Source organism: Typopeltis vanoorti, chromosome 9 (assembly GCF_054136105.1).
Source record: "Typopeltis vanoorti isolate ZY-2024b chromosome 9, IOZ_Tvanoo_1.0, whole genome shotgun sequence".
Lineage (NCBI taxonomy): Eukaryota > Metazoa > Arthropoda > Arachnida > Uropygi > Thelyphonidae > Typopeltis > Typopeltis vanoorti.
Genome location: NC_143557.1, coordinates 115,644,696 through 115,658,244, shown reverse-complemented (window position 1 = coordinate 115,658,244; position 13,549 = coordinate 115,644,696). Strand labels below are relative to the sequence as shown.

The window sequence follows — 13,549 nt, the reverse complement described above, 5'->3', positions numbered from 1 at the left end:
GAATTTCATATTGAAAAGAAGTGTTAAAATGAATCAAAGTTGAGTCACTTTCAGATGTTTTCAAGTGTTTGAAAACAAGAACCAAACATTGGGGAAATTCAGAAAACCCTGAAAAAAAATATTGACAAATTTAGGCAGAGGCATATTGTGAGATTGTCTGCAAGGATAGAAAAATCAGAATTCAGGAACTAAAAGAGATAGTCAAGGAAAAGAAGAAAGTATATTGAAAGTTCCTGGCATGTAAGTCAGCTTATGCTCTTAGAGAATACAGAGAAAAATGCAAGAAAGCAAAGCACTGTGTAAAACTAGTTAAACAAAAGTTGTGAAGTCTTTGGTAAGAACACAGAAAATTAATATCAAAAAGGAAGCAAAATATTCTGGAGGATATACAAAAGCTTAGGAATGGAGGGTAGAGTACTGGAAAAGGAATTGGAGATGAATCTAGGTGACTGAAGATCAAGACATTCAAATATCTGGAGTAATTAGTTTGTGAGATTGCTAAATGAAACAAGCAGTGACAGCATGGTGGTGGTGGTCATGTTGAGTGTATTGATATATACACTCAACAGGAATGTATATCAATACCTAAAGCAGAAAAAGTAATCAAAAACCTGAAATATGGAAAGGCAGCTAGAGTAGATGATATTCAACCAGAAATTCCCAAATATGAAAGTATAAAAGTTTATAGTATTTGCACTGCATAAGTCAGAAGGTCAGCTTCCAGATGTTTGGAATAGAGCTTTCATAGTACCTCTATAAAAGAGGAAAATAGAACTGAACGTGAGAATTACACAGGAATTTCCCTACTGAGTGTTCTTGTTATGATTTATGCAAGTATACTTGAACCATTTCTAAGATATATTGGGAAATAAAAGCTTGGAAAAGAACAAGCTGGATTCAAGCCAAATAGAGGCTTGAAATTATTCTAAAGGAAATTCCCTACAGCCAACTATTGATTATAATATTCTGTCAGTCTCCACGTGTTTGCCATAGTGAGAGTTAACTGTATTGAAAGATTTCTTACCATCCAGTTTCATCAATATAATACTATCAGTCATTATTGTCTGATAGTATTATAGTCAATTTAAACTGTTGTGCAATATCTCCACACCAGTTTTCTATTATTGTCAGCAAACAAACTCCCCTGTCTCAAATCATTCCCTATATCATTAATGTACAATTAATGCTTATTAATACATACAGCAGATTCATTTTAATTATTGGAAGGGCAAATCCATGGAGTTTGAAAGCTCACTGTAGAAGGTTCTGCTTAATAACTATTATAATATAATATTTTTTGAAATATGCTAACAAAAAAGCATTTATAACTGCAATCGATTTCATGTATTCACCTCTCCAAGCAAAAACTCCTCATATATGTTTTTATGCTGATCAGTATACAAACCTAAATAGCAGTAGCCCATATACAGAGATCTGCAGCATTTCACTTGTTATATGTTTCTTATTCATTTTATTGCACCATATATCTACTTTCTGATGTCTGTCAATCAGCCACTTTCATACATGTATCACCAGCTTCATATTCATTTTCATTTACTTTATAAATTAACATAAAGCTAATCAAATTCAAACAAATTTCTATGTAATTCTATCAGATCATGTATCTGGAGAGAAGCAGGTCCAAGTTATTTTTTCAATATATCTGCTGTAGCCGTGCTATTGGATCACTATCTCTACAGAGCATCCCCAGCAGCAGTAAATAAGATTGTATGAGCAAGAATTCTGAGAATATGACCAGAGACAGCTTACCTTTGGTTGAAAAAAGATACATAATTTTTGTGATTCATTCTGAAGTCCTTACACAAGGTATTACAGCAAACTCTTAATTTCCCAGGAAAATATAAGAAAAGATGACACTATGTCTGATGTAGTATAGCCATTATTTTTCTTTATTATTTTGAAATATAAAATTCATTTCTTCCAATGAACTGGCATATGACAAATTATGCACTTGATTAGTTAGTGTTTTAAACAATTTTCTTCATTGCAAGATGGTCATGTGAAGTATTAGTGATATTCTGCACATCAGTGTTACATTAATGCTAAGAATACTAGACCAAGTTTGTTTTGGAGGGCCTTGCAACTTTCAAGGCCAGAGAATGCAGCTTTAATTGAAAAGGCCAAGTTAGACTGAAAATTTATTGGTTAATCTAAACAATGTTAGTAGTCTACATTTCTTATAACTGGTAAAACAAAAATCATAACTAATAAATTATCAACTATATTATGTTGCTGATCAACTTAAACAACCTAATTTAAGGTAGTTTTTGTCATGTTGCTTTAGTTAGTAGAGTTTTCAATGAGAAGTCAAACTTCACACATGCACCCATAAGCTAAAGCACAGAATCTTTTGTATGTAAGGACATATTCTTTCCCTCTCTGATTAGCTATTTTCATAAAGAAAATGTTGACAATATCATGCTAGCACACAATTCTGTGGCTGATAGCAGGTGCCCAGAATTCAGCTCTTTCAGCATTAAGAAGATGGAATTAAGTAGACTAAAGATGTTTGCCATGATGTGTTTCTTAAATTTACTTAATTCAGCAAAGATTACAGGGTCAAAAATCTACTATAGTATTCAGTTGCAAATCTGATGACCAATCAGAAAACAACCTGGATTTGAAATCTAGAAAAACTCAAATTCAAAGTGCTTAAACACATTGTAAAAATATACAAAATCTGCTACTGCAATTTTTTATCATTTAGTATATTATTATGTGACACCTCCATGGAATCCAAGGATTCATTGCAGGAGGGCTTTACATCACACCTACACACTACATAATCCACCATCTATTGTCCACTCATTATATTTCTGTCTGTGAATTTCATGCGTGCTCAAGCTGATTAGCCTGTATGCAGAATGGAATACTTGAGTTTCAGATAGAAAAATCCCGCTACCTATGTATGAGATTGGCTAATTTGTCTTCAATTGAAAAATGCCCACATATAAAAATCTTGTGATGATGACACTCAACTCAGGTCTTTTTCAACTGAAAGGCACAGTAGTCATTCTTTCAACTATGCCGCATAGGTGCTTTTTATTATAACACTAAATATCTCATATGAAAAATCTAATATATAAACTTACCATTTTTTGGTTCTGAAGCCCCAGACTCTTTGGCAACAGTATACAAAGAAATACAAAACTGGCCCATGGCAGCAATTGCAGCTGTTCTTACTTCTACTGCTGGATGCTCAGTCAACGTTTTCACCTCTTCGAAACACTTCTCCATATACGGCAAAAATGCAGTGCTTTAAAATTAACAGATATGTACAATAAGTAAAATGTTATGACAAATGCAACACCATATTAGATTTTAATATAATAATAATTTAGCAAATTTAGTTGAAATTCAAACTACTGATAATAGTATAATATTATATAGCATCCTTTAATTTCTTCAGTTCAATAAAATAAAATTAACCACTTGTATCTTTTCATTATGAATAATATGATCTATAGGACTAAAGAAAAACAGCTCTTTCATAAACACTCACCCTACATTTGCTGCTATTTCCTTTAATGCACGACAGGTATCTTCCTTTTCTTCCAAATAAGAGTTTTCTACACTATACCTATATATATAAAAATCGGTATTTCTGTTTCTTTATTATAAATGGTATAAATTTGTTAAAGCAATATACACAAGATATGTTTGTTATGGGTATAGAAAAAACTTTATTTAAAAGGAAATAATCTGCTTAAATATCTGAAATAGAAACTAAGGGTTGCTTAAGAATCAAAGCTAGATAACTGGGAGAATCAAGTGAGGCTTCTGACCTAACATCCAATCCTAATCATCTCATGGTACTGTTAGTAGCAATCCATTTGGGTACTGAATGAATGACGCCAAGCAGGCAAATTTGGAATTTAGTCAACCAAATAGGTTATTTCATATTGGCTGAAACCAAAACAATGATGGTATAACAAAATGTAATGTCATGCCATTTGGGGTATCACTAGGTTTGCCCCGGATCCATGCTGTTTTCATCATGGATCCGGGGCAAACAGTGAAAGTCAGTTACTGAAACAAAATCAAACTCAACTTTAACAAAATCAGAATTCAAAAGCACATCCTTTCTGACATGTATAATACCATGCATTATGGAAAGGGCCACCACCCAGAAGAGATGCAAAGGTTGAATTAATGCAGAGGTCAAGTCATTTCCTAATCTAGGTAGTGGTCCTTCTCATAATGCATAGCATTATACACATCAGAGAGGATGTGTGTTTTGCATTATGGGATACAAAAGCAATTAATGCAGTCATTAGCCTCTATATATTAAGCCTAGTTGTGAATGTACTTCACACACTAACTTTGTTTGTTTACACTTGGTTACATAATAAACAGAGGGCCAGATGGTTGGTCGTGTTTTCAGGGAGCTCCCGAAAGCTAAGTATAATTTTGAATGAAAATTAGAATATAGGTTAAAATCATAACGTAATATTGTCTAATTTTGGTAGCTTGTGGTGTCTGTGTGATTTTGGTGTAAATTCCGTTATTTAATTTAGGTATTTAATGATACGTTTCATAGATTTGAATAGGGTGCCAATGCGACGTAAGATAATGGCGTCCAAAAATACGACGGCATTGTTCAAAAACTATAATGTGAGAGAATTTGTCCAATGTGATGTGTGTAGAATGTATGCATTCCCGAATGAGGCTGGAGTTTGGATTGAAAGTGATAGTGGAGGGAGAATGTGCAGAAAGTGTAAGCAAAGTGAGGAGTTGAATTCTGTGTCAGGTTGTGAGACAGCTATGGTTAAAGAAAGCCAGAATGTGAGTGAAAATAGTGGCTTGATAGGGAATTGCGATGTACAAGATGGCAATGAGAGCGGTGATCTAAGAAAGAGTGAGAGCAAAGCAACTATACAGAGAGAGAAAATGGTTTGAATGATAAAAAAAATGAGGAATTATTTGTAGGAAGTGAGATCGCTAGGTTGCACGCAGTGATACAAAATGCGCAGCAGCAATTAGAGCACCTGCAAAACTCTTTCCAGAGTGATTCGGCTAACGTAAATAACCAGCGTAAGAGTGGGCGAGTTTCTCGGTGACTTGTTATTAAGAGGAGTGATAGATGGGAGTGTAACTAAATCGTACTTACTGGGTGCGAAATTTAAGGATGTAAGTGAGAGTATTAAAGTGCAAAAACAGAGGGTGAAAGAATTAATAATTGTGGCGGGTACGAATGAATTGAAAGGTGATAAATTTTTTATGAGAGAGGACTTGAAAGTATTGTTAAAAGAAAAGAGTGACAGAGTTAGAATGGTGAGTCTGTTGCTGCGGTATGACAGAGAGGAGTTTAGAAGGAGGGCCATAATCGCAAATGACATTATGTGCAGGTTATGCAGACGGTGTGGTGTGGAATGAGTTTGATGGGCGAAAGGACTTATACAAGATGGATGGCCTGCATTTGAATGGACTTGGTGTGTGAAGACTGGAAAAAGTGTTGCTGAATGAAGTGAAAACGGATGTGCAGAACCAGGGAAACTAGAACTACCAAGGATGGGGGGGGGGGGGGAAGTGGATATGCAGACATCAGTGAGACAGTTGAGTGTAAAAATGTATATAATGTACCTGAGCCAGCACTAAGGACAAAAAAATGGGAATGGGACATTTAGAATAACGTATCAAGATAGGGGTGGGACAAAGGGATCACTGCATTTCATGTATACTAATGCCAGGAGTATTAGGAACAAGAAAGAAGAATTTTTGGCCTTGATTGGCTCCTCCTGGCCACAGGTTATTGGCATTAGTGAAACATGGCTGACAAAAGATGATATAGTTAGTGGGATAGAATGTGTAGGTTATAGTGTGTTTAGGAGGGACAGAGAGAATAAAATGGGGGAGGGGTGTTATTGATGATAGCTGATGAACTGCAGCCAAGGAGAATTGAAGTTGTATTGCAGGATAGTGAAAGGAGCTCATTTGAGGCTATTTGGTGTGAGACTGAGACTGGCAGAATAAAATATACAGTTGGGTACTGCTATAGACCAGGTGATGGAATAGATGGTGGAGATAGTATGCATAAACAAATTGATGAAATGAGTGGAAGGAGGGTAATTATTATGGCAGATTTTAATTATGGTAACATTGATTGGAAGGAGGAGAGGACACATGTGAGGAAGGAAATGGATTTTATTCAATTATTAAGGAATAACCATCTGAGACAGCATGTAATTGAAAATACTAGGGGTGTGAGAGTGCTTGACCTGGTAATAGCATCTCACAATTTGACTGTAATGAATATGACCATGTTGCCACCTATTGGTGAGAGTGATCATACGGTCTTGACCTGGGAGGTGGCTAAAGGTGTGGAATTTTTGATTAAGACAGGGTATATGTGGAATTACCGTGCTGGCAAGTATGAGAAGCTTAAGAGATTGCTTGGATCAGTGCGATGGCATGTACGACTGCAAGGGCTGGATGTCGATAGAGCATGGGAAGTGGTCAAGGAGCATTTACAGGAGGTTATGGCTGATTGTATACCTAGGGCCCAAAGAATAAAACAAGTAGGGGTTAAATGGATGAATAATACCATTAAGCTTGAGCTGCAAAAAAAGAAACAACTGTGGAGGGAATTTAAAGAAAGGGGTGACCTGCAGGCACATGAACGGTATAAAGTGCAGGCCAGAAGAGTAACGAGTGTGGTAAAAACAGCAAAAGCCGATTATGAAAGGAAACTAGCTATGCAAGCAAAAGAGAATCCCAAACAGTTCTTTCAATATGCTGCAAGCAAGAAAAAAAAAAAAAAACTGTACATGGCAAAATGATTTTAAGGAATGACGATGGTAAGGAGGTCACTGAACCAGTCGATATAGTGGAGTTACTGAGCGTGCACTTTGCAAAAGTATATCATCCAGGTGGTGGTGACATTGAAAAAATGAAGGAGACATTAGTTTATATGGGAATTGTGATGAATGAAGTGTCTATTACAGAACCTTAATGTGAATACATCTGTGGGATTGGATGGTATACAGGCACGGGTCTTGCGTGAAGCGGCTAAGGAATTATCAGTGCCCTTCACCATGTTGTTCTTTAATCTGAGTCTCGGGTCTGGTTTAGTCCCGAAGGCGTGGAAAGAGGGGAAAATAGTTTCACTGCATAAAGGAGGATCCAAGACTATGGTTGCAAATTACGACCGATCAGCATATCAGGAGTTGTTGTCAAGGTCTTGGAGAAAGTAGTCAAGAGAAAAATACAGGAATGGATTGATGAAAATGAGATACTGTACAGGGAACAGCATGGCGTTGTAAAGGGTAGATCATGCCTGAGTAATTTGCTCAAGTTTTATAACAAGGTGACAGCTGAACTGGATAAGGGAAATGGGTTTACAGTGATACTGCTGGACCTTGCAAAGGCAATTGACAGGATACCACATGGAATTCTAATCCGTAAACTACAACATATGGGAATGGATATAGGGTTAGTGAGATGGATAGGTGGGTGGTTGATGGAGAGATATCAAAGAGTGGTTTATTCAGGAGTGGAGTCCAAAAGACGGCCTGTGACTAGTGGGGTGCCGCAGAGTTCTGTTCTTGGACCACTGCTGTTTAATCTGTTTATTAACTATATAGGGAAGGATCTAAGTGGAACAGTTCATTTGTTCGCTGATGATGCAAAGTTGGGGAGGGCGACAGTGAATGCAGAAGATGTCAAAGTCTTGCAGGATGACTTGGATAGATTGGAGTTCTGGGCTAAGGAGAATGGATGTCAATTTAATGTGACAAAATGTAAGGTTATGCATTTTGGGGTGAAAAGATTAGTAGCAGTATACCACATGGGTGGAACTGTACTTGATTGATGAGACCAGGGACTTGTGAGTGTTGGTGGATAGGGAGATGAAGTTTAGGGGGCACATTGCGAAAGTAGCTAAATCAGCTCATCAACTCACTTGGTTGTTGAAAAATACCTTAACGAGCAGAGACAAGTTATTGTACCTCTGTACTGAGCCTCGATAAGACCTCATCTTGACTACTGTGCCCAGATTTGGTCACCTCAGTTCCTTCTTGATAGGGAGGAGGTGGAGAGGATCCAAAGGCACGTGACTAAGATGATAGCAGGTCTATGAAATGAACCATATGAGAACAGGTTGAAGATTTGTGGGTTGCAGAAACTGGTTGATAGGAGAAAAGGGGAGATATGATTGAGACATTCAAATTGCTAAAAGGATTCTATAAGATTAATTCAGAGGATATTTTTGAGATCAGGACTGGTGGTGGGAGAACGAGGGGACACCTATGGAAGCTATGCAAGAGTGTGGTTAGCAGTGGTGTTAAAGCTGGGTTCTTTACTTTCATCATCATCATCATCATCATCATCAAATTCCTGCCATGTACCCTCAAGGGGTGTACAGGATATGACAGTACTACATGAAAAAATTACATCATTACTAACTCCCTATCTACCATTTTCCTCCAAATCAGTCTGTTACTTGTCAAGACTCCAACGTTATCAGATCTTATATTTCTATCATCTAAGGCACTTTGTACTGTATCAATCCACCTATATCTTGGTCTTCCTCTGGGTCGTTTTCCTGCCAACCTGGCAGAGAACACTTGTTTTGCTAATCTTTCCTCTCCCATTCTATTTAAGTGACCATACCATCTGAGATTAGCTCTGCTAATGCATTCCTGGATGCTGACAATGTCAAGTTCTTTCCTAATATCCTCATTTTTAATATGATATTGCCATTGATGCCATCTGTTCACACCTCTAATCTTTCTCAGGACTCTCATATCTGCAGTCTCTAGTCTTTGGTCAAGTGTTTTACTTCTGACCCAGCTCTCAGATCCATAAGTTAAAATTGGTTTGAACACAGTCTTGTATACAGCTAATTTAGTGTTCCGACTAATTTCTTTCTTATTCCATATGAATTTATTCAATTGACTTCCCGCGATACCAGCTTTGCTGATTCTGTTGTCTATTTCTATATTTAGTTTACCATCTTCAGTAAAAATTGTGCCTAAGTAGCTGAACTGTTTTACTTGTTCCACAGGTTCTCCATTCACAACACAGTTCACATTTTCAATGATTCTGCCTATTTTCATTGTCTTTGTCTTTTTATTGCTGACCTTCATACCATATCTATTACAACAGCTATTCAATTTAGTCAGAGAATCTTGCAGACTTGTAGCGGATTTATTTAGAAGTATAACATCATCCGCATAAAGCAAAGAGCTGACATTAACATCTCCAATTTTGATATCAGGTTTAATACCACATTCCTTCATAATGTGATCCATATAGATAATGAATAACAGAGGGGACAATGTACATCCTTGTCTCACACCAGATTTAACATTAAACCATCTTCCTGTACTTCCTTCAATTCTAACTGCTGACTCACAACTCAAATAAAGACTAAGTATTGCTTGATATAATGCCCCATTGACACTATATAACTGCAGCGTATTGAATAGCTTCTCTCTTGGCACTTTGTCATATGCCTTTTCCAAATCGACAAAACTTAAATACAGATCTTTGTTATATTCCCATGCTTTCTCGACTATTTGTCGTAAAGTGAAGATCTGATCCTGACAGCCTCTATTTGGCCTGAATCCAGCTTGTTCTTCACCAAGCTTTTCTTCCACAATTCTTCTCAACCGTTTCTCAAGTATACTTGCATAGATCTTGCCAGGAACACTCAGTAGGGAAATACCTCTGTAATTCTCACATTCAGTTCTTTACTTTTAGAGTGGTAAATGAGTGGAATAAGCTGCCAGAGTCTGTTGTGGGTGCTATGACAGTGAGCGAGTTCAAGGCAAGGTATGATAGATACTGTGAGAATGGCGTATAGTTGTGTGGACATGATGTTTAGGGCCTCCCTCGATGAGTCTAAGGACTCCCTGGAGTAGCCCGAAAATAATAATAATAATAAAGGATAAAACAAGAATATAATTTCTTGACAAATTTAATTTACTTTACTTAATTTACTTGGCAAGTTTTCTTAGAAGGGGGAGCTTATGAGTATGAAACAAACCAGTTAAGTACTTCAGTTAATTAGTGAAGTGCTTAACTAGTTCAAAGCTCTTTACACACTCTAGAATGAGAAATTATACTAATAAAAAATAACATAACTAATGTTTCCAAACTTAGGTTCATAATTGGCAAATTTTTAAATTACAAAAAACAGTATATTCAAAAGTATATTTGCAACAAGCTGGATTCAGGCCAAATAGAGGCTGTCAGGATCAGATTTTCACTTTGCAACAGATATTTGAGAAATCATGGAAATATAACAAAGATCTGTATTTAAGTTTTGTAGATCTGGAAAAGGCACATGACAAGGTGCCAAGAGACAGAGAGAGAAGCTATTCAAAATGCTACAATTATACAGTGTTAATGGGGCATTATATCAAGCAATACTTAGTCTTTAATTGAGTTGTAAGTCAGAGTTAGAGCTGAAGGAAGTATAGGAAGATGGTTTAATGTTAAATCTGATGTGAGACAAGGATGCACGTTATCCCTTCTGTTATTCATCATCTATATGGATCACATTATGAAGGAAAGTGGTATTAAACATGATATCAAAATTGGAGATGTTAATCTCAGCTCTTTGCTTTATGCAAATGATGTTATACTTCTAAATAAATCCACTACAGTCTGCAAGATTCCCTGACTAAACTGAATAACTGTTGCGATATGGTATAAAGGTCAGCATTAAAAAGACAAATACAATGAAAATATCAACTGCATTGTGAATAGAGAACCTACAGAACAAGTAAAACATTTCAACTACTTAGGCACGATCTTTAGTGAAGACAGTAAATTAAATATGGAAATAGACAACAGAATCAACCAAGCTGGTATGGTAGGAAATCAACTGAATAAATTTATATGGAATAAGAGAGAAAGTAGCCAAAACACTAAATTAGCTCTATACAAGACAGCATTCAAACCAATTTTAACTTACGGATCTGAGAGCTGGGTTAGAATTAAAGCTTTTGATCAAAGACTAGAGAACCACAGATATGAGACTCTTGAGAAAGATTAGGGGCACGAACAGATGGCATCAATAGCAATATCATATTAAAAACGAGGATATATTAGGAAAGAACTTGGCATTGTCAGCAACCAGGAATGCATTAGCTGAACTAATCTCAGGTGGTATGGTCACTTAAACAGAATGGGAGAGGAAAAATTAGCAAAACAAGTGTTCTCTTCCAGGCTGACAGAAAAAGACCCAGAGGAAGACCACAGGTGGATTGATTCAGTAAAAAGTGCCTTAGAAGACAGAAATGCCAAGACTCCAATATTATCAGTCTTGACAGGTAACAGACTGATTTGGAGGAAAATTGCAGATAGGAAGTTAGTATTGATGTAAATTTTTCATGTAGTACTAGCAAATCCTCTACATCCCTTGAGGATATAAACCAGGAATTTGATGATGATGAGTATATTCAAAAAGGAGTAAACATGAACATATTTTACACACATACAATATCACAAATAGTAAATAAGGTAATGCAATGAGTTTTACAATGGATTTTGCAAAACTCATTTTGGTTTTTATAAACAAAGTTTAAGAAATGAAAGCATGGCTTTCTCTTTCAGGAACAGTTATCTTCTCGAAAGGAAAGAATATATTCAATTTGGAAACAACTGTAGTAACAGATAAAACAGTTACACACAGATTCAGTAACCTTTTCTAGGGATGAGAAAATGGTGGCAAGGATCCTGAGGAGAGTGATCAAGATAGTCACTGGCCTATGGCATGGTCTCTATGAGGACAGACTGAAGATTTGTGAGTTATGATGAAATTTAGTTGACAGGCAAGAGGAGGGAGGATATGATATAAACATATAAGCTACTAAAGGAGTTTTATAAGACAAATAAAGAAATCTGTTAACACATGACAACAGGAGAGAAGAGACAATACCTAGATGCCAGCTCAATTTTACTATTCTTAATATGTTCAAAATGGTAGTTCATGAAGGTTAGTAAACAAACTATTACTCTACAATAAACAATTTGTGTATCTGGAAATTAATTACAAGGGCAACATTCCTTTAGCCTATGTGAGTGGAACATTAAGATAGATAGCACATCTCAACAGCCTTTAAACCAAACCACATCTTACAACGCTTCCTACATTTGCCTAGAGAGAGAGTTGCATTTGTAAAATACCATGGGATAATATAGGATAGGATCCTACGTTCATATGGCAAGTATCAGTCAAACAGGAAGAAGTTTCAAAATCTGTAAGAAAGAGCACACAGACGACATAGAATGTAAAAGGAAAGTGGTCTTACTCCACACAGCTTATCTGAAGATCATGAGATAGATTCTTTGTCACTTCTATGCCAGACCTAAATGATAACTTTTTTTTGCTAGGATGTTTAAGGAGTCTCTGAAGTGATTCATTTGCATAGCCCCTTATATAAAAATCAGAGCTTAAACTTCATGACATCTGGAATTCTTAAACATCTGTATAACATACAAATTATGTTATACCAATAACTTCCTACATACCTCATACAAAGACCATGCACATGTGTGACTAGTTAATAGTTATTAATTGAATTTTATTTTATTTTTTAAAGCATGGTTGTTAGTGTGTTCAGATCTTACTGCATGTTCTCTATCGCTTTTCCTTATGGTGATGATACAGTGTTAACGATGACAAACAAAATATGTCAGTTTATCCAATTTTTTTTAATCAGTCTACAAGCTTTACCCCATATTATCTTCTGGAACTCTAGTCCTCATCATTATTATGCAAAATGGAATTATGTTTAAAAAAAACAAAAAAAACTTTAGTTATCATAAAATTAATATCAAAAGTAAAACTAACTATGGAAAGATCACTGCATGTTACATACCCTGTAATATCATCATCATCATCAGTTTCATCCTGTTCTCCAATATCTTCCACTTCTTCAGTTTCTTCATCATCTAGATCTTCAAATACAGTAAATGCTCCATTTACCTCTTCGGCAAAGTGTGGCTAAATTCAACAAGAATCATCTTAAAGAAAATTGTTACATTAATCATAACAAATTTATAAAGTTTTATCAAAAATGGCCAAATACAGAAATTTAACATTTTTTTTTTTTTGTTTGTACTGTGTTTAGTAGAACAATAACATTCTGCAGCTTTTCACAAATGACTTTTTTTATGAAATTACTCAATTATTCCATAGTTTAAGTCTGATATTATTTCTATTCCTTTTCCACCCAGCCAGCTTCAAATGACATGCTTATTTTCACTTTCTAGAATCTGCTAGAAGGTGTTATGCAGCAACTTTGAAATTCAAATTACTACTTTGGACTCTCTATTTCTCTTTCTAGTTTGGGATAAAATTGTTACTGATTCTTCTTCTTCTGCAGTTTGTTCCACTTAAATAGAGTTGCTGTTTTTAGTGAGTCTCATCCACATCCTCCTGTCTTGGGCTGTGACCACATCCAAGTTCTTTATCCTCAGGTCCTCCTCCACCAGCTTCTTCCACCTCTTCTTTGGCTGTCCACACTTACTCCACCCCTGCACATCCATCTGTATGACCTTTTTTCCACACACTCGT

General features: G+C 36.0%; 1 protein-coding gene across 1 annotated transcript in view; it reads right to left on the bottom strand.

The window, feature by feature from the left end:
• Window positions 1-13,549, bottom strand: part of LOC150103443 (importin-4-like) — a 321,740-nt gene that overhangs the window by 82,838 nt on the left and 225,353 nt on the right. The window contains exons 20-22 of the mRNA XM_090397560.1: window positions 12,852-12,976; window positions 3,524-3,601; window positions 3,114-3,277 (exon numbers count right to left, since the gene is read on the bottom strand). Coding sequence (XP_090253686.1) covers window positions 3,114-3,277; window positions 3,524-3,601; window positions 12,852-12,976 — 367 coding nt within the window. The remainder of the gene's footprint in view (window positions 1-3,113; window positions 3,278-3,523; window positions 3,602-12,851; window positions 12,977-13,549) is intronic.